The 23,519-nt window shown below is 39.4% G+C and overlaps 1 protein-coding gene across 1 annotated transcript in view; it reads right to left on the bottom strand.

The window, feature by feature from the left end:
• MDN1 (midasin AAA ATPase 1) overlaps positions 1-23,519 on the bottom strand; it is a 126,133-nt gene that overhangs the window by 33,290 nt on the left and 69,324 nt on the right. Inside the window, exons 59-77 of the mRNA XM_081331608.1 lie at positions 22,624-22,791; positions 21,050-21,264; positions 20,445-20,832; positions 19,738-19,847; positions 18,605-19,295; positions 17,683-17,844; positions 15,613-15,886; positions 13,821-14,056; positions 13,508-13,603; positions 11,649-11,743; positions 10,001-10,125; positions 9,453-9,590; positions 7,962-8,071; positions 7,522-7,595; positions 6,768-6,963; positions 4,910-5,066; positions 3,138-3,284; positions 1,403-1,529; positions 561-666 (exon numbers count right to left, since the gene is read on the bottom strand). Coding sequence (XP_081187734.1) covers positions 561-666; positions 1,403-1,529; positions 3,138-3,284; positions 4,910-5,066; positions 6,768-6,963; positions 7,522-7,595; positions 7,962-8,071; positions 9,453-9,590; positions 10,001-10,125; positions 11,649-11,743; positions 13,508-13,603; positions 13,821-14,056; positions 15,613-15,886; positions 17,683-17,844; positions 18,605-19,295; positions 19,738-19,847; positions 20,445-20,832; positions 21,050-21,264; positions 22,624-22,791 — 3,615 coding nt within the window. The remainder of the gene's footprint in view (positions 1-560; positions 667-1,402; positions 1,530-3,137; positions 3,285-4,909; positions 5,067-6,767; positions 6,964-7,521; positions 7,596-7,961; positions 8,072-9,452; positions 9,591-10,000; positions 10,126-11,648; positions 11,744-13,507; positions 13,604-13,820; positions 14,057-15,612; positions 15,887-17,682; positions 17,845-18,604; positions 19,296-19,737; positions 19,848-20,444; positions 20,833-21,049; positions 21,265-22,623; positions 22,792-23,519) is intronic.

Genomic DNA, 23,519 nt, shown 5'->3' on the forward strand with positions numbered 1-23,519 from the left:
TTTATCACTTGTTGATTGTATGTACACTGAGAGTTTATGCACCGGAGACAAAATTCCTTGTTTGTCTAATCACACTTGGCCAATAAAGAATTCTAATTTTCTATTTTTTTTTTAAAAAAAAATAGCAGTCAAGGGCTGGGGATGATGGTAGTCATAGCCCAAAACACCTAGGTTTCACCATACAGGGCAAGTCTAGCTGACAAGTAAAGGACGCACATTCTAAGAAAGTGTCCCATCAGTATAAGAGAATACCAAGTCTTAGAATGAGTGGTGCTATCTCGCTTAGTGACAAATTAAAAAGAAATAAAAACTTCTGGTTTTGCTTCTTTATTACTTTTTACTTGCCCGTTTTCCTTGTGGAGTTCAAGCTGATACATATTGGAAATGACTCTCATTTTGTCCAAAACAACTACTCTGGAATGTAGGTTGCACTGAGAGAAAGTGACTGACCCAAAGACACTCAGTAAGCTTTATGGACAAGAAAGGATTTAAGGTCAATGTCTCCATGGCCCAAGCCTAACACCAGAACAAGTGTGTGACATTGGCTCCAGGGATTTTACCTTTGAAGGTGCTGACAATGCTGTCTGAAGCCTACAGTGATGTGCAAGAGATTGATAGAAGTATTTCTGGCATCCATCCCAGGACAGAGAGATTTGAGAGAGTAACCTGAAAAGCAAAACAGTTTAAATCCCTTAAGACAGAGGTATCCAAACTTTGGTTGAAGCCCACATGGGGTTGTAAACAAATTACATGGGAGTCACAACTTTTTTAAGCTTATAAGGCTTGAAGAGGCAAACTGATAAGCAAAACCCAGAGTGAGTTTTGATCGAAGATCAGATCTATGGGCCTAGTTTTCTGCCAAAACCATCTTCCAATCATAGAAATATTTATTCATAAAAGGGGCCACGCAAATTACATTAGTTGGGAGATTATAACAAATCCGTGCCCTAACAGAAAAAGGCAGAACACTTCAAAGTCTTCATATGATAGCATATAATAGAACAAAATCTACAGCTTGCAAATTCTTGATCAGCGTTTGATTGTACACTTAAGTTGGATAACTGATCCTTATTGGCTTTCCCTGCTGTGTATTACTTCCAGTAAATCTTATTAATTTCCACAAAGTGTTTGTTTTCACTGAAAAAAGCAGGGAGAGGATCTCTGATCAGAAGAGCAGCAGAAATAAAGGCCAAAGACCCACACCTTTCAGACTGTTATCGGCTCAAGTTAAAAATAATCCCACAAGGAGAAAACTTTAGGATATTCACCATGCTTAATCTGATCTTAAAATAACCAAATCAATTATCTCCATAGACTAGATTTCAAAAATCCGAGAAAATATTTTTGCCCCCCTTTCTGACAGCAAGACTCTATTATAGTACAGAACTAAAGCAATACATACGTTGCATCCAATTTTTGTATGCAGTTAACTAAAGCCAGTGCTCTGTTTAAATCCAATGGATGAAGGAAAAGCATATCTTGTGAACTTTTGGAACGAGACCAAGTCAGGCCTTTGCGATACGATAATCCTGAAAGATATTTATTAGGTTTTTATGCCGTCTTATTCAAAGCAACTAATTCAAAGCAACAAATATACGTTAACTACTCCTTCCTCTTCCTATTTTCTCCAAAATAACAACCCTGTGAGGTGGATTGGGCGAGGGGAGAATGACTGGCCCAACGTCACCTAATTGGCTTTCATGCCTAAGGCATGATTAGAACTCACAGTCTCTTGGTTTCTAGGTAGCATTTTAACCACTATATCAAACTGGCAGTATTTTTATCTTTCTCAGATCTGTAATATTAAATATTTTTTGCAAATCTACTCAAAGAGCTTAAGAATCCAAATCTAGTGCTCGTTTGGAATGTGTGCCTATCAGAATTCCAATCAAATAATAGGAACTATCATCATGGGACCTACATGCATACATGAATTTTCTTTCTTTGTAAATTAATGTGATGAAAAACATCAATTATGGTTTAGCATTGTTAAGCTGTAGCACTATGGCTTGTTCAACCAATTGTAAATTAAAATATTGACCTGGCATGATTTATGAATGATTCTCAGTTTATGTATCTGCCCAAATTATGGTTGGATATTAAAATATAGGCTCATCACATGACTTCCCACACCATTATCTCTTCTCATTCCGATTCGTTTAGATCTTGTTTAAACTATTGTCTAAAAATAACTATACTCAAATAAGGAAAAGTAAGTGAAGATGATCCAAATTCTCTGAAACAAGGAATTTAGAGGTCTAGAACAGGGGTCTTCAAACTTGGCCCTTTTATGACTTGTGGACTTGCAACTCCCAGAATTCGTCAGTCAGCATATGTTGAAGTTCACAAATCATAAAAGGGCCAAGTTTGAAGACCCCTGGTCTAGAAAATGCTTTTCATTTAAAAGACACAGGCTCAAACACTAGCACAGGCATATCAAACTGCCGGCCCGCAGGCCAGATGCATCACGCCGAAACTGCGCCCACCCCATTGCCGGCAATGGGGGAAAAGTTGTAATACATCACGCGATGTCACCTGACGTTGTGAGTTTGACATGCCTGCACTAGCACCTCTGATTTAAGAGAATGAGATGGCAGGTGATGGCAAAGATTTCTTTGGAGAGGCAACGATGGAATAAAAGCCTAGTGAGATAAGTGCTAGAGTTTCTCTACTTCAGTAAACTTAACTAGAGATAGATTAAATGGTTTTGTATTGTCCCTGTTTTTTTCCTTTTTATTTAATGAAAACTAAAGTAATTCCTCATCATATGCAGGCTTCATGACTGGTGGGAAATCAATCAATATAAAGTACCAGGTTATATTCAGAGGAGATCCGTAAAACTGTAGGACTTGCATAAGCCGTAATCACTACTATTTGTATCCACATGCAACTGTTTCACACTAATTCTTTTCCTATGTTACTACAGATGTTTCCATGAAGAAAAACTAATTGCTTGCGAATGCATGAAATCTATTCTATGAGCGAGCTCCAAAAACCAAGGGCATGTTTTCTTCTGGATACAAATAGTAGTGATTATGGTTCATGCAAGTCCTACAGTTTAGGAAAACTACCTTAATTTTCATTAAATAAAAAGAAAAAATTACATAATATGTTACAAGAACTTTCATTTAACTAACCTGTAGTTGCAAGGTATTTAAAGAGCTCTGCTAGAGCCCTTTGTTTTTGCAGAAGTAAGTGTTTGGCTTCTGATTTCTGTTTTTCTTTTTCTGCAGTTGAATTCACAGATGTGTTCTGCAACTTGTGGGCAGAAGAAATTACGTCACCTGCAAGGAGAAGAATCAACAGTCACAGTCACTCAGATTATATTTTCTTTTTTTGTATGCTAGTCTGGTTTTCTCCAGGAGAAAGAGCAGTATACAAATATTTTACTTTTAATATTAAAACTACACTACCAGTGAGCCATGGGGTCATTGTTTTAGAGCAGGGGTCTTCAAACTTGGTCCTTTTATGACTTGTGGACTTCAACTCCCAGAATTCCTCACCGAGGCATGCTGGCTGAGGGATTCTGGGTGTTGAAGTCCACAAGCCATAAAAAGGGCCAAGTTTGAAGACCCCTGTTTGAGAGTTATTTCCTTATCTAAACAAAGAAATATAATGACCAAGGACAAAAAAGAGTGATTTCTAACTTCATGCCAGCTTGACTGTAGCTGACCAGCTTTCAGCAGCCAATGCTGGGACCAGTCCACCTGGCCTCCAGAAGGCTAGGGTGGAACCAGTTTCCTGAATCTCCAAGTAGCAGTATGCTGGCCCAGCAGCACTGAAGCAATCACAAATTTGCTCAGTTTCATCTCTACTGGAGTCACGGATCCATTCTGTAAGTTGGATTTCAAAATTGTTGTCCTATTATGTACTATTTTGCTCAGTTAATTACATACTTTTTTTGACAATAGGTTTAATCCAACATTCAATCCGTTTCAAAAATTATTTCTGTCCGCAATTGTTCTTACTGGGCATTATTACTGACACTACTGTTGTGGACACTAAGTTGATGTTGAATTTAATTACGGCAGCAAGACTTTTAGTAGGGCAATATTGGAAGAAGGAAGAACTGCCGACTATAGAAGAATGGACTTTAAAAGTTTCCAACCTGGCGGAAATGGCAAAGATCTCAGCGTACTTGAAAGACCATTCGCAACAGAGATATATTGTGGAGTGGAAAAAATGGATTGATTATATCCAGAATAAATATGGGACTAAAAAGTTTCACTTAGCATTTGAATAAGTATTGATGTGATATTTATATTGCTTGTAGTTATTTTATAAGAGTTAAAGTGCGATAGATTTAATAGTTTATTGTTGTTTGCATATGGTAACTATGATTGTTTGTACTTTTATACCTTGTATTTAGCTCTGGGAAGTCGGGGAGGGGGGAGGGGGAGGGAGGGTTGGGAAGAGGGGAGGGGGTTGGGAGTGGTTTTGTTTTGTTTTGTTAAAAATAAAATGTACTGTAAAACTTTTCAATAAAAAAAAATTATTTCTGTCTCATTTTTCAGGCCTGAGGTTTATTTTTGCAAATTCACAGTTTAATTTGCCAGATTTCTTATAATTCCAGAACAACCTGTAATTAGACTGCGTGGCCCCTTGCTGTCAGCTACATGATTAAGGGCTCTTGAATTGTGAGAAAGAAACATAGACGAATGTTCACAAAGCGCCTTGAAGAGTATTTGATCAAATATAAGGGCTGTAACTTATTTATCAGATACAAATTAAAATTTGTGCCTACTAAACATATACACCAAGTCGTATATCTAAAGAAACTTTTAAAAAAGTTAGTAAGTTACAGCAAATACAGTAAAAAAGCTAGATCCGCAGTCAACAATGCCAAAATAATTTCCTAAAATAAAATACCAAATTAAATCATAATATAAACAATATTTGGGTTGCTTACCAGTGAAATTGTCAAGATTCTCCACCAAGTCCAAGATAGAACTATCCTTCACTAGAGTTGCACATATCTTCTTCATTCGCTTTGTGAGTTTAGGTAAACGTCCTTGAAGTGATTCTGGATGAAATGCACACCCCTGGAAGTTTTCCAAATGAAGACCCTGGGAAACGTTCAGAGTAGGAAGGTCAGCACAACTGAAACCTTTGTGTTATTGGCACATACATGGACCTATCAACAGTTACTAGCTTCAAGATAACAGTTGAAACATCAGATATAATAACGGGGCAGTCAATTTGACATCTAGCTGGTATTTACCAAGATCAAAAAATTAGACTACAGATATTGTCATGCCTCCAGTACAGGGTTTATATACGTATGTGCTGTTATTGTTCTCTAACATGTATTGAGAACCATCTAGTGGCCAAAGAAAAATCTTTCATTGTTTAGAGTCGGTTTAGTAGTGTTTTTACCCTACAGAGTACAAATCCTTCCTCATTCTGGGGAAAAAAAGGTGCATCCCCAAGAAGCCAGGAAACAGAAGCATCTTGAAGAACCCAGTTAAACTGTGACACATATTCATCGGAAGACAAAAATCCATGTCCCATATACATAGCATCACTGGTGAGACTTGAACTTTATCTGTATTTGCTGATTTGTTATGCTCACCAGCAACCCAAACTGTTCATTTTGCATTTGGGTTCTTACTGTATGCATTTCTATTTTTCCCCAGTTTCACCATCCTGTTACTTTAATAAAGCATCAAGTTCTACACTCATCATCTAGTTTCTTGAAAGACAGGTGGGTTTAGCTACATGTGGAGCTACAGGCAGGGTAATGTGTAGTGAGGACAGAGCAGATATTCATCTTGATTGGAAAGCCAATTCCGTGGATTCATTTATACTTATAAAAACCAAAGATATTACTCAGTAAAATGAGACATCTACTCCAAACTGCCAGCTGTTCCTGAAATCTGCTCCTTTAAACAGGAGTAGACTGGGGCAGTAGACTGAGTAGTTTGATTGCTTACTAATGAAACAAACTTTTTCCAAACGGACGTCCACCATCTCAGTTAACCGGAATAGGATATTTTCCTTCATACTTCCAACTTTTTTGAACACGGGAAAGTCAACATGCAACTTCAGTTCTGAAATTTGGAATGACAGTGAACTATGTGCTGTAGATGCTCCAGGAAAATCTCATCTATACCTTCCACATAAATAATTAACTGGAAATAGTACTCTCTGAACACAGAAAGAATCCAATGCACTGTATTAAAAATGTTTAATACTCCTTTTCAGGGTGTCAAACTCAATTTCATTAAGGGTCGCATCAGCATTATGGTTGCCCTCAAAGGGCCAGTTGCTGTCCCCTTTTCTCCCTCAGGCTTGCCACACCAGCATCTCTCCCCCCCCTCCCACCAAAACCCTTCCTTTTATATCCTCTCCTCACATCGCCCATGCGTTCACGCACTGCCCGGCTGGCTTTTCACGCAGTGCTCATCAGCTGGAGCTGCGTGCGCTGATTCTGGGGTCCCTGCGAAGCCCCAGCAGCCCCACAGCCCTAGCTGATTCTTCCTCCAAAGACTGCATGTGGCTGCCAGAAGCCCCGATCAACTGGAGCCGTGTGCTCCAATCCCAGGGCCTCAGCAGAGCCTCAGCAACACTGCAGCTCTGTTGACTCTCTTCCAAGCTTTTCTGGTGCTGCCGCCGCTTCAACTCACCCCCTTGCGACATACTCAATCAACTCCTCCTACTAGTCTGCTTGTGGGCCAGATCTAAACACATCACAGGCTGGATCTGGGCCACAGGCCTGGAGTTTGACATGTCTGCTCTATTTGATCATAACAAATAGCCACAAGTACCTGAGTAGCATTTAATTTTACAGTTAGGTGTTTCCTCAGTATATTGTTTAGGTTCTGAATATTAGTTTCAACATTCTCTGGTGTTTTTTGTTCCTGCAGGGTAATGAGTTGTTCTTCTTTAGGCATTTCCACCAAAGCGGATTGACAAGGTTCCCCAAGAGCAGCTTCAAATTTCTTCATAAATTTAAACAGTGTCCTAGATGAAAATCAAAAGTGAAAACTAGGAGAACAGCAGGCATAGGTTTATCTTTTCAGTATCTTTAAAATTTGGTCCAAGTGAAAGGGATTATTCAAGCTTTGTATGTAATGTTAGGGTCTGCACATAACACTAAGCAAGAATATGATTTATTTGTTCTTGGCTCAGCACCATATGTGAACCCAATCAAATATGGCTTACTGTTATGAATGGTGGCTCGTTCAATAAAACATGAAGATTCTGATGTGAACGCAGCCAATATTGCACACTTTTATTAGGTTTTTATTCCAGTTCAATCTGAAATGGAAGTTTTTATTATCAGCCTGCAACAGGCAGGCTAGTTAGTTCCTACTATAATTTTGTTGATTTGTTATGCGTTGTAATATGCATTGGGCACAATGATCTGTGAGACAATTGCTGAATTTTGTTCAATTGTTTGTCTGTCTTTTCTTAATACTTTGCACAGTTGGCTCTAAAGAAGAAAGCAATAGGTTGAAAGAAGAAAAGGGAGATCTCAATGAATGCCAAAAATGGAGTTTTTACCAGAACTTCATTTACCTGTGTGTCTTTTCTACAGATTGTTTTACAGCCCAAAAGCTGACATCATTCCACCTTGAGATTTTCACAAATTCCTGCAGGGGAAAACAAGTAACTTCATTTTATGTCTTAAAAGTACACTGTAAATTACTGCAATTAGTCCTCACTTAGCAACCACAGTTGGACCCAGCAACTTAATCATTATGTAAGGCAGTCACCAAGTGAAACTACAACAGTGTTTATTAACATATTCAGCTTTCCTTTGCTTCACAGACCTGCAAAAGCCATAAATGTGAGGACTGGTCGCAAAGTTATTTTTTTTATCATGGACAGTCACTATGTGAAAACTATCTGTAATGTAATTTTATGTTTCCAGTTTAAAGAAAAATATGATCCTTTTATTGATATCTGAATGTCAGGAATTAGACAACTGTCATCATACTTAAGTATCTCATCCTCACCTTCAGTTCTTTTTCTATGGGACGTCGCAGTTCAATCAGCTTGGCATGGACAGATTCTGAAAATTGCTTATAATAATTATATATATTCCATAATACATTGCACAGCAAATCTAAAAAGAAAAAAAGCCATTACGAATACCACAGCATTATTTAGATTTAGTCCCAAACTAGAGTAAGAGCCATATTTTCACAAATCAGTTTGGCATCCAACTACGAGGGGAAAAAAATCTCATTTAGTTATCAATTTTTAAAAAGATCATGCCAATAGGTGAAAAAGTCTTACTCCGAAAGACTATCATGGAACAATTGTAAAAGTTATCTATAAAAAGTCATCTTGCATTGCAACAACAAATATTAACTATGTTTACATTAGACATGTTAAATATGAGTCTCACTGAATAAAAGAATAAGCTAAGAAAAAATAAATGCAATGAATAACTTGGTTATATTCTTAGATAATACTGCTATGAGTGGCGTGGTGATCCAGTGGTGAAGACACTTGCCTCCCATTCGGGAGGTTACTAAACATCATTTATTATGTCTTAAAAACATACTGCAAAGTACTGCAAGTAGCAACCACAATTGGACCCAGCAACTTAATCACTACATGATGTTTCTCTCCTAGGGCGCAAAGAAAAAATATCTGCTGCAAACTCTGTGTGGCATCAGGAAGGGCATCTGCTAGTAAATGCTCAGCTCCACCCAATCGCCCTGAACTCTATTCCGAGTTAAGGGATTATAGGATCATAAAAAGGGAGTTAAGAGTTATTCTTCAGATAATACTGCTACTAGTATTTGCCAATTCATTGGCAAATGAAGTTGATAAACTTACTTTATTGTTGAAGTAATACATCTAGTTACCACTTTAAATGTTTATCTAAGTATTCAGAATCAATCATATGCACTTCCACACTAGAAATGGTTTTCTAGATACAACCTAGTTTGATTTCAGTTATGGAACACATTCTATGAAATACCACACAACTCTAATTGGAGAAAATATTAGCTAAAGAAAACTGAATATGACAGTTAAGTCAAGCTTTTTATGACTGATCGACCTTGTAAAATAAAATAAAAAATCAAATGTAAATGAGATCCTCTAGGTCAGACATGTCAAACTCGTGACATCACATGATGTTGTGCAACGTATCGGAGCCGGCAATGGGGGGGGGCACGGTTTCCTGATGATGCGTCCGGTCCATGGACCGGCAGTTTGACACCCCTGCTCTAGGTTGTGGGTGCTTATTTAAAGAAATAAAAATAATGACTTTAATGGACTATGCTATGAAGACTGATGGGAATTGGAAGTCAAAACACCTTTGGAAAGGTCTTGGTTGGGGACTCTGTTCACTAAGTAGATAGATGCTGTAGGAAGTTTTGTAATGATTAGACTGCTCCTTTGCATCAAATATTACTGTCTTAATATCTAAATATTTTGTACCTAGATCTGTTTGCTAACCCTGATCCAGGGAACAAAAAAACAGTACTTACTATTTTCTTCCTTGTGTGCCATCAACAAGACATGGCAGTGGAATTCTAAAAGCATTTGCAGTCTTGTATGAAATTCCCCCAATGTGGATCCTTCTATGAAAAGTTTCAGTGTATCGACCACAGATGCTAAATTAACTTCTATCAATTTCAAGAAGTTGGAATTGTAAGAGATTAATGGGCAGCAGAAAAATGAGAAAAACATGTTACTGAAGCTGTTTAACGTTGATGATTTCCAATACAGGCAGTACAAAACCCCTGCACACCTCCCCCCGTATTTCTTTAGTGCAAATATAAGGAACAATGATATAATTAAATCACATTATTCAGTTCAATTTGATTTAAATTTGTTATAGTCCATCCACCACTATAGTTACAAATATACAAACTATGGAACTCTTTGTTATATTAATTTATCTCCTTCATAGAGATACATCTTTTTCATTGGGTAAAGTTAACTCTCCAGCCGAGGCTTCTATTAACAGCTGGTTTTACTACAGGAAAATTTAGCTTTTTAAACAGCCTGTTTTACTACATGAATATTTCGTTACCTTCAGTTTTTCTCTCTGACTGTTCTTGTTGGTGTTTTTCAACCATCTGATAGAGGGAAAACCAGTGCTTCACTGACTTTTCTGTGTACTGTTTCATTACGTTATCCAGACTAGCAGACCAACAGCTGAAAACACGAGAAGAAGAAAAGAAGTTTAATGCTTTATAATGAAAGGCCGGTTTCAGATGTGAAGGTTCAATGAAATTGATTTAGGCTAAAAGCCTACGCACAGGAATCGTCTCAACTAACAAGCTGGCACCTGCTTAAAGGGTCAACGGCACTCGAGGGGTGGGTGGGTATTGGACTTAGTTCCCTTGTGGCTATGTAGGGATTCTAATCTGATCTCCCTTTTCACTCCATCACCAGCTTCTGCTATCCCTTCTCCTACAGTTTATCTCCAATAACAGTTATTTGTTTATCCAACACCAAGTGAAGATCTTTTTTTTTTTAAATAATAATAAAAAAAATCCAGCCTTCAGGTTAATCCGTTTGGCAAGTCCTCCTGTTTGTTGTAAAGAAATCTAGGCCTTTTCGTTACTTTATTACGGTTATTGCTCTTTTAATATATTGAAGAGTTGCTTATTTTTATTTTATTTTTCAGCTAGACCTTACTTAAATCATTTATTTAGTGACTATTCAAAGCTGCAATAGCATCGAACGAATAATATTTACATCCAGCCACTGGAGCGCCCCTGCAGTCACGTGATCTTCTACAACTGCAGGGTGTGCTTCAACAACCTCTCAACCCCGCCCCCACCTCCATATGTACACACTACGCAGGTCCTGCCAACCTGCACTCCATTATCCTCAGTAACAAGATATGAAGCCACGGCCATCCCAGCTCACTCCAGCCCTGCAGTGAAAGCCCCAACTGTTTCAGCCCAGCCCAGCCCCATGCTGCAAAGACCCTGCTGCTCCATCTGCAGCTGCCCAGAACTCCATGTCACTCTATGGTACACTACCCTGATGAACTTTGCCCTCTTTCTGCTCCGACTGCTAATAAGCTGTGACCAACTGCTGGCTGCACAAGGCCTTCTTCCCTAGGCTGTGGGCAGGATGAAGCAGCTGCAGTTTCGTGTCTTGATGCTGGGCTGGGGTGTTTGCAGCTTTACACCCTGGCGCTTCGCTGGGGCAGCTACGGTTTCTCAAAGGGCCAGGTTGGGCATGCCTTGTCAGAAGCCAGAGTCAGAAGACGGCAATGGTAATTTAGGGGTGGCAGAGCATAGGGTGCCTCAAGTAGTAGCTGCCCTCCTGCCAGCAGCAGACACCCTTTGGCCTGACAGTCATTTACCCACTGGATGGCCTGCTTGCAAGCCACCCGATACTTGTGACTTCCAGCCCGCTTTCCCAATGACTACGTATTGGAAGCTGGCAAGAAGTTGCAAAAAGTTGCTTGCTAAACAACCCACGAATCTCACCTAATGACAGACCGCTGCTGCTAAGCACATTATGTTGTGCTTTATGAATGCATTGCTTAGTAACAGAAATTCTGGTCCTAATACTGTAGTTAACCCTGGACTGCCTGTAGTTTCCCCCTCCCCCCCCCACTGTAACTCGTCCTAGGATCTTTATAATATAGGGGTCAACTATTCCCATTTAAATAAAGAAATAGAGAAAAAGAAATGAAAAAGGAAACTAACTGTACATACTTCAATTCTAGCTTTTGCCACTGAATGATCATCTGAGTGATGAGATCAAGATGTTTCCTCAGAGACACAGCTTGGCTAGCATTCTCTTCCCAATCCTACGAAACAAAGTGGTACTTTTCAAGTCAATGGCAGAAGATGATAAAAAGCCATTCTTTTCACATTGTCTGTACTTAGCCTTTCTCCATCAACTGCTTTCCAGTTGTTTGGAACTGTAACAGTGTCTGGAATGCATGGGAGAAGGGAACACTTTATACAAGGTAAATCCTCATTTAGCAATCTGCTTCATTTAGTGACCACTCACAATGATGAGTATTGAAAAAATAACTTTGTGGTCAATGCCTTACGACCTTCACAGGTCTGTAAAGCAAAGAGAACTGAAATAAGATGGCAAATACAGTTGTGGTTTTACTCAGCAATTGCTTTGCTTAATGACCGAGTTCCCAGTATCAATTGTAGTTGCTAAATAAGGATTAGCTGTATTTAAAATATAATCACACTTGTTTGATCCATCCTTTTCATATGCTACCAGTGTGACCCAGTGAGCTTTAATTGGTCTACCTTATTAATAAAATGCTGTCTGAATTAGAGGTGAGAGAGGTGTTTGGCTGTCTGCCTTCAAGTCAGTCTACATGCTGTATATCAAGCTTCCAATGGACAAACTCTCCAAAGAATTCTGAATTGTTTACCTTGAAAGTCTTTATTGGAGCAACATAACATCGGCAATACTTGCTTTAAGCCGAAATCTAATTCCCCTCTCCTGAGCACAATAATATTAAAGCATAGTTCCCTCCTTTAGTTAATTGTCATAAATCACATTCTCCAATTAGTTTGAAAGGTAAGTTTCCCCTCCTTAGCTTAACCCGCCAGTTCTTTTAGCCTCTTATTACATACAACCCTGAAAATGCTCTGCTGCTATGTTATTATGTCTAACTAACCCCCATGCATTTCTTCCTTCCCTCTCCCATCTTCATCTAACTTTAATTCTAAAAGTGATACATAAGTAGAAATATAAAATAGCTGCTTCTTCATCTTTTGTCAAAGCAAGAACATCTGATGTTAGCAGCGTTGACACAGTCTTGCAATCCTGGCAATCTTTACTCATAAATTTTGAGGTGAGGGGTACGGATGGGTTTCTTTACATTTTTTAGGACTGCTCCTCCCAGGAGGCTACTCTTTTTGGACTGTTATTTAGTTAGCTTTGCCAAAGGCAAAGTGAGTAGAATTATTTCGGCAACTCGGCATGCTAAGGTAATAGAAGAGACAACTCCACCCTAATGCTTAATTTTGTGCCTGCGAATCTATTGCACAATGTGGCACACAGCTTCTTTTCAATATTACCATTATGCACTTTGTTAGAAGTTTGTTCTACTAAAGGTTGTCCTTCTTTAGTGACTGCAAAATGTTTACTAAGTAAAAGAAAAGAGCGTGAGAGCAAATATCCCTGGCTGCCACTGTCTCATTCAGTAAAGTTTTCTCAAACAGTGACCTGTGCCTGATCTGTTTTTTCTTTTCTTCCTTTTTCTTCCTCCCTTGCAAGGCAGGGGCCTTGCTTTAAAAAAGCTGTCTCTTCCCAAGCTGTTTTTGTCTGCAGCTTAGTGCTTACCTAAAAGTACTAACTGCAGTGAAGAAGCTGAGCTCTGTGATCTTAATTAGATTAGGATTTTTTTTTGGGGGGGGGATGTCCTGCCTGAAACTGACAAGACCTTAATCAGTTTCATGATTAAGGTTTTTGTTTAATTATTGTTGTATTTGTAAACAGTCAATATCTGTGACAGTTGCCAAACAAAGGCTACCTATACTATTATAACAGCTTTTCACTTTTTACTAGTTTTGTTACATATTCACTTAGAATATCTGACCTGAGACTTGGCGAGCAGAATTTCCAAGCCATTTAGAATCTTTGAAAGAGGGCTGGAGAGCGGAAAGCTGCAAATTCTGTCCATCACCACTAGGAGCTGCAAATTGAAAAATAAAAATGAGAGTTTGAAAATAATACCAAATAACTTAACTTATACCTCTTGAAAAGATAAAACATTTGTCAATGATTTAATATAAACACAAAACTATTTTCTGACTACCATAAAAACATAAATGCACTGTCAGCATTCAGCAAGCATTAATGATTGCATAATTCCTACTTTTTTTAAAAAACAAAAATCTAAATGTGCTTACTTGGACGAGTGCAGGGTGTTCCGGCCATTCTTGCAATAGTACCTTCACTTCTTTATGAAAGTTTCTGAGCAGAACTTGACACTGTTGGATCTGCTGAATGTTAGGGTGGTGATAAAAGTCATAGGCCCCTTCACTTTTCAAGGCAAGCTCTGACGTCCCTTCTTCAAAAAGTGTATTCTGCAATATTGTGCTAGCTAGAAGTTGGCTGCCGTGAAGATGATCATTTATTTCTGAACCTAAGGTTGCAAAGACCAAGAGGGGAAAAAAGAAAAGAGTAAGTGAAAGAAAATTATTGTTCCAGTAATGAGCAATGAGGGAGAAAATGCAGGTGCCGGATGGCTTGTATAAGAATTGTATGAGAATTCTTTTCAAAGCGGGTCTGTACAACCAGAGCATGCACATTTTAAGAAGATGCAACTTTTCTCCATATTAAGTGGAGGGGAAAAAAACTACAGGTACTTCTCAACATAAGACCACAATTGAGACTGGGATTTTAGTCATTGAATGAAGTGGACTTAAAAAGGTCTATGCCAAAATCCAAGCAGGATTTCCATCCCCAGAACAGAGAAACTTCAGAAGCCCTTCTATTCTGGAGTTGAAAATCCTGTTTGGATTTCAGCACGGACCCTTTTACCAGCTTCTCCGTTGATTTTCTGGGGAAGTCAGCAGGGAAGATTGCAAATGATCACGTGACTGAAGGGACTTGGCAACTGTTTGTAAGCGTGAACAGGCTGCAAAGCATCCAAATCACAATCACATGATTGTGGGACCATTGCAACAGCTGTAACCTCAGTAACAGGTCTTAACTTTCTTCATAGTAACTTCAAATGTTTGCTAAATAAAGAGTGGTAAGTCAAAAACTCTTTCCATACACCCTATTTTCTTGCCACTACCACATTGGCAAAATTAGCTTTACTAAAATATGGTTAAAAATAACGCAATGCAAATTATTGTATACAATACAAACAACAAAAAGTATTGTTAAAAATAATGTATTGTTTATTTATGGCATGTAGGTCCCCTCCTTTTCTTTGAGAGCACCAGACAACTTACATACTAAGTTTCCTCTCATTTTTATCCCAACAATAATCCAGTGAAAAAGTTTGCAGTAGTGGTTCCCCTACATCAGTGTATTCTAAGATCAAGTTGGTGCTTAAATCTGAAACTTCCCATTCCTGGCCAGCACTTCACACTACACTCAAGTTTGTATCAGTGATCAACATGCTCTATACCAGTGGTGGTGAACCTATGGTATGTGTGCCAGAGGTGGCACTCGGAGCCCTCTCTGTGGGCATGTGCGCCGTCGCCCCAGCCCCGCCTCGTGGCCCCCTCTTCACCAGCAGCCCCCCCCCCCAGAGAGTCACCCATGAGCGCGGTCCGCATGGAGCAACGCAGCCAAGAACATGGCAGCCGGGCAGTGGGGACAAGATTCCACCCTCACGCCCCATCGTACAATGATGCTGCAGGGTGCGGGTGGAGGGCGTGGCTGCCATGGTGCTGCTGGGTTACCTGGGCGATCTGCTGCAGCAGGCCATGGAGATGGTGGGAGGCCCTGCGGGCTGGTGGTGGTGGTGGTGGAGTAGGCAGGGCACGGAGCGGGGCGGGTGGGGAGGCGGGGCTGGTTTTGGGGCACTTGGTCTCTAAAAGGTTCGACATCACTGCTCTATACGAATAATTTATGTCCTAGAATCTACTATAATTCTTCCTCCCCCAAAGGTGGGCAAACCAAAGTGCCCTCTGAAAGAAAAGCTGTTGGAATCTTATATCTGGAAACAAATCAGAGAAGCCTTACCAATCAAGGGATAAAAGTGAGCGATCAGTGAAACGCCAGTCTGGTAGCAGGAAAGAAACAGGCTCAACTGATGTTTAGTTTGATCGGGTGGTTTGTTTTGTTGATACCACAAAGATTGGGCAAAGGAAAGACAAAGCTGCCGATGAACCATCATTACTGTTTTCGCTGAGTGATGAGAAAGAAGAGTTTTTTCAGGGAGAGCTGCTGCTTCTAAAACGACTTCTGTTTCCATTTTCCCCTCAAGAGTTTCCTGAGCTGTAATATCTTCAAAGTCCTGTTAAGAGTTTTATTAAAACATACGTTTAATATTAATTCATCACATCACGTCTTAAGATCAGAAGCTGATCAGGCATACTGGTGAAGTACAGTTGCAAGAAAAAGTATGTGAACCCTTTGGGATTACGGGGAGTTTTGCATGAATTGGCCATAAAATGCGCTCTAAACGTCATGTAAGTCACAACAATAGAAAAACACAGTCTGCTTAAAATAATACTACACAAACATTAGCTGTTGTCATGTTTTAATTGAAGATAAGATGGAAACATTCACAGTGCAGGGTGGAAAAAGTATGTGAACCTTTGGACTTAATAACTGGTTGACCCTCCTTTGGCAGCAATAACCTCAACCAAACGTTTCCTGTAGTTGCAGATCAGACCTGCACAACGATCTGGAGTAATTTTAGACCACTCCTCTTCACAAAACTGTTTCAGTGTAGCAATATTCTTGGGATGTCTGGTGTGAATCACTCTCTTAAGATCATGCCACAGCATTTCAATCGGGTTGAGGTCAGGACTCTGACTGGGCCACTCCAGAAGGCGTATTCTGTTCTGTTGAAGCCATTGTTTTGTTGAATTACTTGTATGCTTTGGGTCATTGTCCTGTTGCATCACCCATCCTCTGCGGAGCTTCAGTTGGCGGACAGATGGTCGTACGTTTTCCTGCAAAATCTCCTGATAAAACTCTGGAATTCATTTTCCCATCAATGACAACAATCCGTCCAGGCCCTGAGGCAGCAAAGCAGCCCCAAACCATGATGCTCCCTCCGCCATGTTTTACAGTGGGGATGAGGTTTTGATGTTGGTGTGCTATGCCTTTTTTTCTCCACACATAGTGTTGTGTGTTTTTCCCAAACAACTCACTTTTGGTTTCATCTGTCCACAGTATATTTTGCCAGTAGTGCTGTGGAACATCCAGGTGCTCTTTTGCAAACTTCAAACGTGCTGCAATATTTTTTTTGGACAGCAATGGCTTCCTCCGTGGTGTCCTCCCATGTACTCCATTCTTGTTTAATGTTTTCCTTATTGTAGATGTGTCAACAAAAATGTTAGCATGTGCCAGAGATTTCTGTAGGTCTTTAGCTGACACTCTAGGATTCTTCTTTACCTCATTAAGCATTATGCGCTGTGCTCTTGCAGTCATTTTTACAGGACGACCACGCCTAGGGAGAGTAGCAACAGTGCTAAACTTTCTCCATTTTTAGACAGTCTGTCTTACCGTGGACACATGAACATCAAGGCTTTTGGAGATACTTTTGTAACCCTTTCCAGCTTCATGCAAGTCAACAATTCTTGATCGTAGGTCTTCTGAGAGCTCTTTTCTGCAAGGCATGGTTCACATCACAGTGCTTCTTCAGACCAGTAAACCCAAAACAGGTGTGTGTTTTTAAAGGGCAGGACAGCTGTCAGCAACACATCCAATATCATCACACTGATTGGAGTCAAGGTTGGCTCACTCCTGGCTCCAATTAGCTCTTGGAGAAGTCATTAGGCTAGGGGTTCACATACTTTTTCCACCCTACACTGTGAATGTTTCCATCTTATGTTCAATTAAAACATGACAACAGCTAATGTTTGCGTAGTATTATTTTAAGCAGACTGTGTTTTTCTATTGTTGTGACTTAGAGTGCATTTTATGGCCAATTCATGCAAAACTCCACGTAATCCCAAAGGGTTCACATACTTTTTCTTGCAACTGTAGGTGTATAAAATGGGACATTATTATTTCCCATGAAGAACAGAAGCACCACAGTGGAAAATTCTCAGACAGACTTTTCATTAGCTGCCTGCCTACCTTTTCATGAAGAGGGAATTTCCTCCTGAACTCTCTCTCTTCCTCCTCCTCCTCACTCAGGCCACTTCCATGGCTCTTGGTCTTATAGCGATAAAGGCTGTTCTTTTGTTCCTCTTCCTCTTGGGCTTGGCGCTCTTGCTCATCCCATTCATTTATAATTACCTATGAAGTAAGGACAAATACAAATTATACTTATATCTTGAGGTAAGGCACATGGTGGTACAAGACCTTTTCATACAGTAGCTTGGGACAAATACATTGCCAAAAAGAACCCCACCCACCTCCCTATCTCTACAGGCATTCCCTCCCTTTATAGGTGAGATGGTAAAAAAAAGAGAACATCTAGCAATATATGCCTCTAAAGGATGGCAAATGCCCATGTCTGTGCTGCTTTCTCTGCATAGATACTGCCTTTTCAAATAATGTTTCATTCTCTGTGTGTGAATGCACGCATACCTTTATTTCAATTTTTAAATCCACCCTATTTTGTTAAATACATTTTAATAAAATAATGTGTATATATATGTATATATGTTTGTATATATACAGATATACATATACACACACACATATATATTTATGTATATATATAAATATCTGTATATCTATCTACATGTCTATATCTATATCTATCTATATCCATATATCTATATCTATATCTATATAGATAGATATAGAGATATATAGATATATAGATAAATTGTTTTTTTTTACTAAATGCCCTCAGTCTCCACTATAACTTATATTTTGGAATAAATCCCTGAGAAAATTAGGATTATTTCCCTCCTAAGGTTCTAAAACTAAATACTATTTGGTGTGCTGTGCTACCCAGAGTCATTACTTTGAGATGGCTGGCCATATAAATTGTTTAGATGGATGAATAGATACATACATAGATAGATTAGACAGACAGACAGAATACCTGAAACAAATGCCTAAAGAGTAGCAGAGACTTATGGTCCACTCCTCCCTTGGACAACACGTGGCACTGGAGATATAACAAAGCATTCACCAGCAGCTGCTCCTGGTTAAGGCACGTCTTTTGTGCTTTCTCAGACTCTTCAGCGATGTATTTCAGAGATAACCTCTTCAGGCCATGAAGGACATCCAGAGAGCTCACAGAACACAATGTATCTGCATGGGAGAGGTATGTAGGGAAAGTGCTACCAATGGAAGGGAACGAAAGCAGAGAGACAACAAGGCTTCCCAGTTTGGCTGGACTGACAAAACTGTCAAGAGTGGCATTGTGGACTTCAGAAGCTACCAGCCTCAGGCCGTGCTGCATCTGCAAAATGGCAGCTTGCAGAGGAACGACTGCATCGGGGAAGGCGGCATAGGTCTCTTCCAAATGTCTCCTGAACTGATGGTGTGACTTCTGCCAAGCTGCTTCTTCGTTTAGCACATTCTGCACCCCCTGGGACTTGTCTGCACGGAGCAGCTGCAGAAGGCGAGTCATGAGATCCTGGACTTTTGAAATCTGGGCAATGCTGCCAACATACTGATGAACTTCTTGATATAAGGACTCAAACAAAGGAACCTGGGGTCGAAAAGCTTGCTTTTGGTCAAGTCTGGCAATTTGATCTTTCAGCTTTTGGATTCTTTGGCATAACAACCTGAGAAGGAAGGAGATGCATAAAGATTTAAACCCTGTTACCAATAGTATTATTAAGGCTACTCAGATAACATTAAGTATTTGTCCAAGTGCTTAATCTCTGATTTCTATTATTGACTGTTCTTTTTTAATACGAAGAACACAGACAAATCCTAGAGTTTTCTAAAAAAAAAAACAAAAAATAATGCTTTTTAAAATCAATACACCAAATAGAAAATGAATCATATTAAGTGGCTTCTTCTTACGAAAATATCCTTCCCTTTTATTCACCAACCAAATGACAACTTAAAGATCCCAGCAACATAAAAAGAATACCAACTCGAACCAAAGGCCCAAATGGACTCCTTCAGCCGTTTACAATCATTCTTTTGAAGATGGAAATAAGTTGAACATACAAAGTCCCACAACTGCACCAGCTGTACTGCACTGAATCACAAGTGTACCTAATATGAGGGTGGCCATGACTGTTGATGGGCTCATCTTCAAGATCTTTCCCTGTACGCAGCTGAGTGGACAGTTTCTGTGTTTTCCACTCACATTCCAGATGATGCAACTGGAAGCATTAGAGAAAAAACAGACCTGATTCAACTACTACTTTACTACGGCTTCAATAAAGCAATTGAACAAAACTATTATGCTGCACCAGAATGTACTGATGATGTAGGCGTTTGCAAATCTCGTTAGACAATTAGACACATCAGATAATTTTAATTATTTCTAAAAACATGTTTCTAAATACAGTATCTGATGAGGAAGAAGAGCTATTGGCTTCAAATTCTGCTATTTGCATCAAATTGTCAGGAACCTTTGTCTGTTCCCACATTTTATAAGTAAGGACAATATTTCAAGTTTTGCACATTTATGTACAGCCTTATTCACCCTATATGGATCATCCTGTCTTTGTAATTACTCAAGTAGTTTTCATCTGTTTTCGAAAATCAGTAAGGTCTTTATCCTTATTTTGGATAAGATTAATGTACTTTGCATTTGAAATGTTATGTTGCTGTTTTTTCTCCATACGATGGCTAATTCCTCCTGTTTGCCTTATCGCCCATTTATTTGTTATCTACTGCTACAGATCTGCCTTTTAATCCATTTAATACATCCAAACCGCAAGGCAAGGAAACATGCATTAGCTTCAAACACTCACCTCTTCTATTGCGTACTTGAGTTTATATTTTCTTTTCACCGCAGGATCAAACATGGTCTGAGGAAGCCAAAGATAGATCTGCAGGAGACCTAGATTTACCCAGAGGCTCCCACGTTGAGCTGCTTCAGGCAAGTTATGGAGCCCAACTTCCTGTCCACAGAATTGCTGAACACAAGTAAGCCAGAGGCAAAGGATCTGTTCAGGCATCATCTCTTGAGCACCAACATCCCTGAGTACTTTGCAAATATACTGAAGGGCCATCAAGTCCTTCGAAAAAACCTTGTTACAGTTTTGGAGATATTCCTCTCGCGTCTCTGCTGGAATCAAATCTTTAAGGGCCAGGAGTTGCCTGTGTAACATTACACACTGAAACCTTGAATCTGTAAGCCTGAAAGAAGGAAATCAGGGTTATGAAACCGCGAGCAACAACAGAACATAAATCTGGCTACCGCAGAAGAATCAACTGGTCTCCTGCTAACAACAGAGGCACCGTCAAAAGTTTAACCCCTAAGACGTTTTTAGAGATGCTTCTTTTTTAAGATTAATAATCTAAGGGATTAAAGATTTAAAGGAACAAAAGTGAAGGAACGGTCTTTTTTTAATACCTAAATTCAGCCACTGAAGAAAAAGCTGCATTGGTCCACAAAACTTTACTGATCTCCTTAAGCTGCTCTGCTTTTTCCAGGCACTCTCCCAAGGTCACTCGGGAGGCTGACAGAAGAGGAAGACCCGTTGTGTCCCATTGGCTCCACTTGTTGCTGCTAGTTAGAATTTCAGAGAGGCACTTGGAGAAAACTGCTCGGTTCAAAATACCCACACCCTAAATTAATGGAAAATTAAAATGCACATTTAAAACTCTGATAATCATGTAACATTAAGAGGTTAAGTCCACAACCTTAAGACTAATTGTAATCAAGGAGAGCTAACACACATGGCCTTTTTGTCCCAAATGTAGCAAATCCCCTTTACCTCATACAGTAATTATTTCCTATGGAAGATGGTAAAAAACAACAACCCTGTGATTAAGAAAACTGTATGGGGAAGGGGATCCTGATCATCAATATATAAATTGGAAAGAGGAGAGAGAGGGAGAGCGTTATTCTGTTGCACCCCCAATTTCCTCTCAGTGGTTTTCACTGGCCAAAATACACTGAAAAATCGTTGTAATTTAAGAAAATGAACAGAACATGAAGTTGTAGCAAGGATTATTCTTAGAAAGAACTTTTGTACCCAATTATCAAGAGATAAATGGCGCATTAATTGATTAGGAACAAAATTCAACAGATACAGAATCGTGGACAAAACAGATTTTAAAAATGACCCAGCTGTAAAAAAACAACAACATTAAGTGGATTCAAGTCTAATAAGTACTATAGCATCCCGTGCAAGAAAATGAGAACTCTTCATTCCTATCAACTAGTAGAAAGCACATTTCTAATTTGAATCTTCCAGCAATAAAATTTTAGTAAAGTGTCTATCTGTAGAAAACTATTTCAAGTAAAGGAATCACAACAATCAGTCCAGTGAGCATGCTCAATAGGGATAGAATGAAAAAAGGTAAAGGTTTCCCTGTTTGTCGTGTTTGACTTTTGGGAAGGGTGGTCAGCTCCGTTTCTTGGCTGAGGGAGCCAGGATTGTCCGAAGACAATTTCCGTGGTCATGTGACCAGCATAGCTATATGCCAAAGGCACACAAAACGTTATTACCTTCCCATCAAATCTACTTGCTTTTGCATGCTTTTGAACTGCTGGGTGGGCAGGAGCTGAGGCAAGTAACGGGAGCTCACCCCATTTGAACAGAGCTCAGGTCTTGAACCCAGGTTGCCAGCTCTCCAGGTGACAAACTCAGTGTCTTTTAACTGCTGAGCCATCGCATCCCAGGACAGAAAGACATATAGGGAAAATTGTGAAATAGAATATTGGGTGAAATAGAGGGGAGGGAAGATAAAATGGAGTCATCCTCACAAAAAAGGCACAGGTAATCAAATGCAAAAATATGTACAATATTTTGCAAATGTTAAAAAGAATCTAAACAATTCTTTATCTAAACTCTTGTTATGTTAACAAAGCTTGTCGAAGCCATTATTAAGATTTGCAAATTATTGCACGTATCCTCGGGAAAGTATAAACTGCTATAACTGAACCACCCTTTTGAGGATGTTATGCTTTCCCACACAAACCTGGATAGAAGAATTCAACAATGAGCTGGATAGCATCTTCTCTTCCACAGAAAATGGCTGCCAGGACAGCCAACGCTCGGGGCCCGTAGTTACTGTGCTGCTCCAGAAAGCCTGAAAAGCAGCAACAGCAAGTTCTGACCACAAGAGTGAAATTTCCTCAGCAGAGATCTAAAATGAAAGATAAAAACGCAAGTGTATTAAAGACTTCTAAAATCATACTGGAGTTTAAAAAATTAATACTCTAATCAACTGTGGAAAGTGTCTGAAAATATTACTTTTTGGAGCAAGTGCGGGCTACCTGTGGCCCACCATGCGCGCTAATATCTCATCATCTTTCACCCCTGGCTATTAGGCAAGTTTAATAGCCTAGAATATCAGAAACATCCAGAAAGCCATTTGTGGCCTCCATCTCAGGCCTCAACCGAATCTGGTGTGGTGGTGACATTTAAGGCAATTGTTGCGCTCACAATGATTCAAGCTTGAAGTTTGCAACTATGGTCCTTTACAAATAGGAAAATAAATCCCTCTTACTTAAAGGACAAATACAGACAGGAAAAAAGAATCAGGCGGGCTGTTTAGGTAGAAGTAGTCCTCAACTTAGCTGTTTAGGTAGAAGTAGTCCTCAACTTAGGACCACAATTTCAGTCATAAATCATGATAACATGCCATGCCTGATTTTACGACCTTTTTTAACAAACATGGCAATTTTTAAGCAAATACCGTAGTTATTAAGCAATCCCATTATTCATTATAGGGCATTTTGTGCTAGAAACCAGAAATAAATGATGGTTTCTGGTAAAAAAATATATCATAAAATGAAGTAAGCATATGGCAATAAATGTGAGCTGGTTGTCCAAAATGTGGTGAATATTCTACAATGTGGTGAATATTCTACA

Source organism: Vipera berus, assembly GCF_964194415.1.
Source record: "Vipera berus genome assembly, chromosome: 1".
Taxonomy (NCBI): domain Eukaryota; kingdom Metazoa; phylum Chordata; class Lepidosauria; order Squamata; family Viperidae; genus Vipera; species Vipera berus.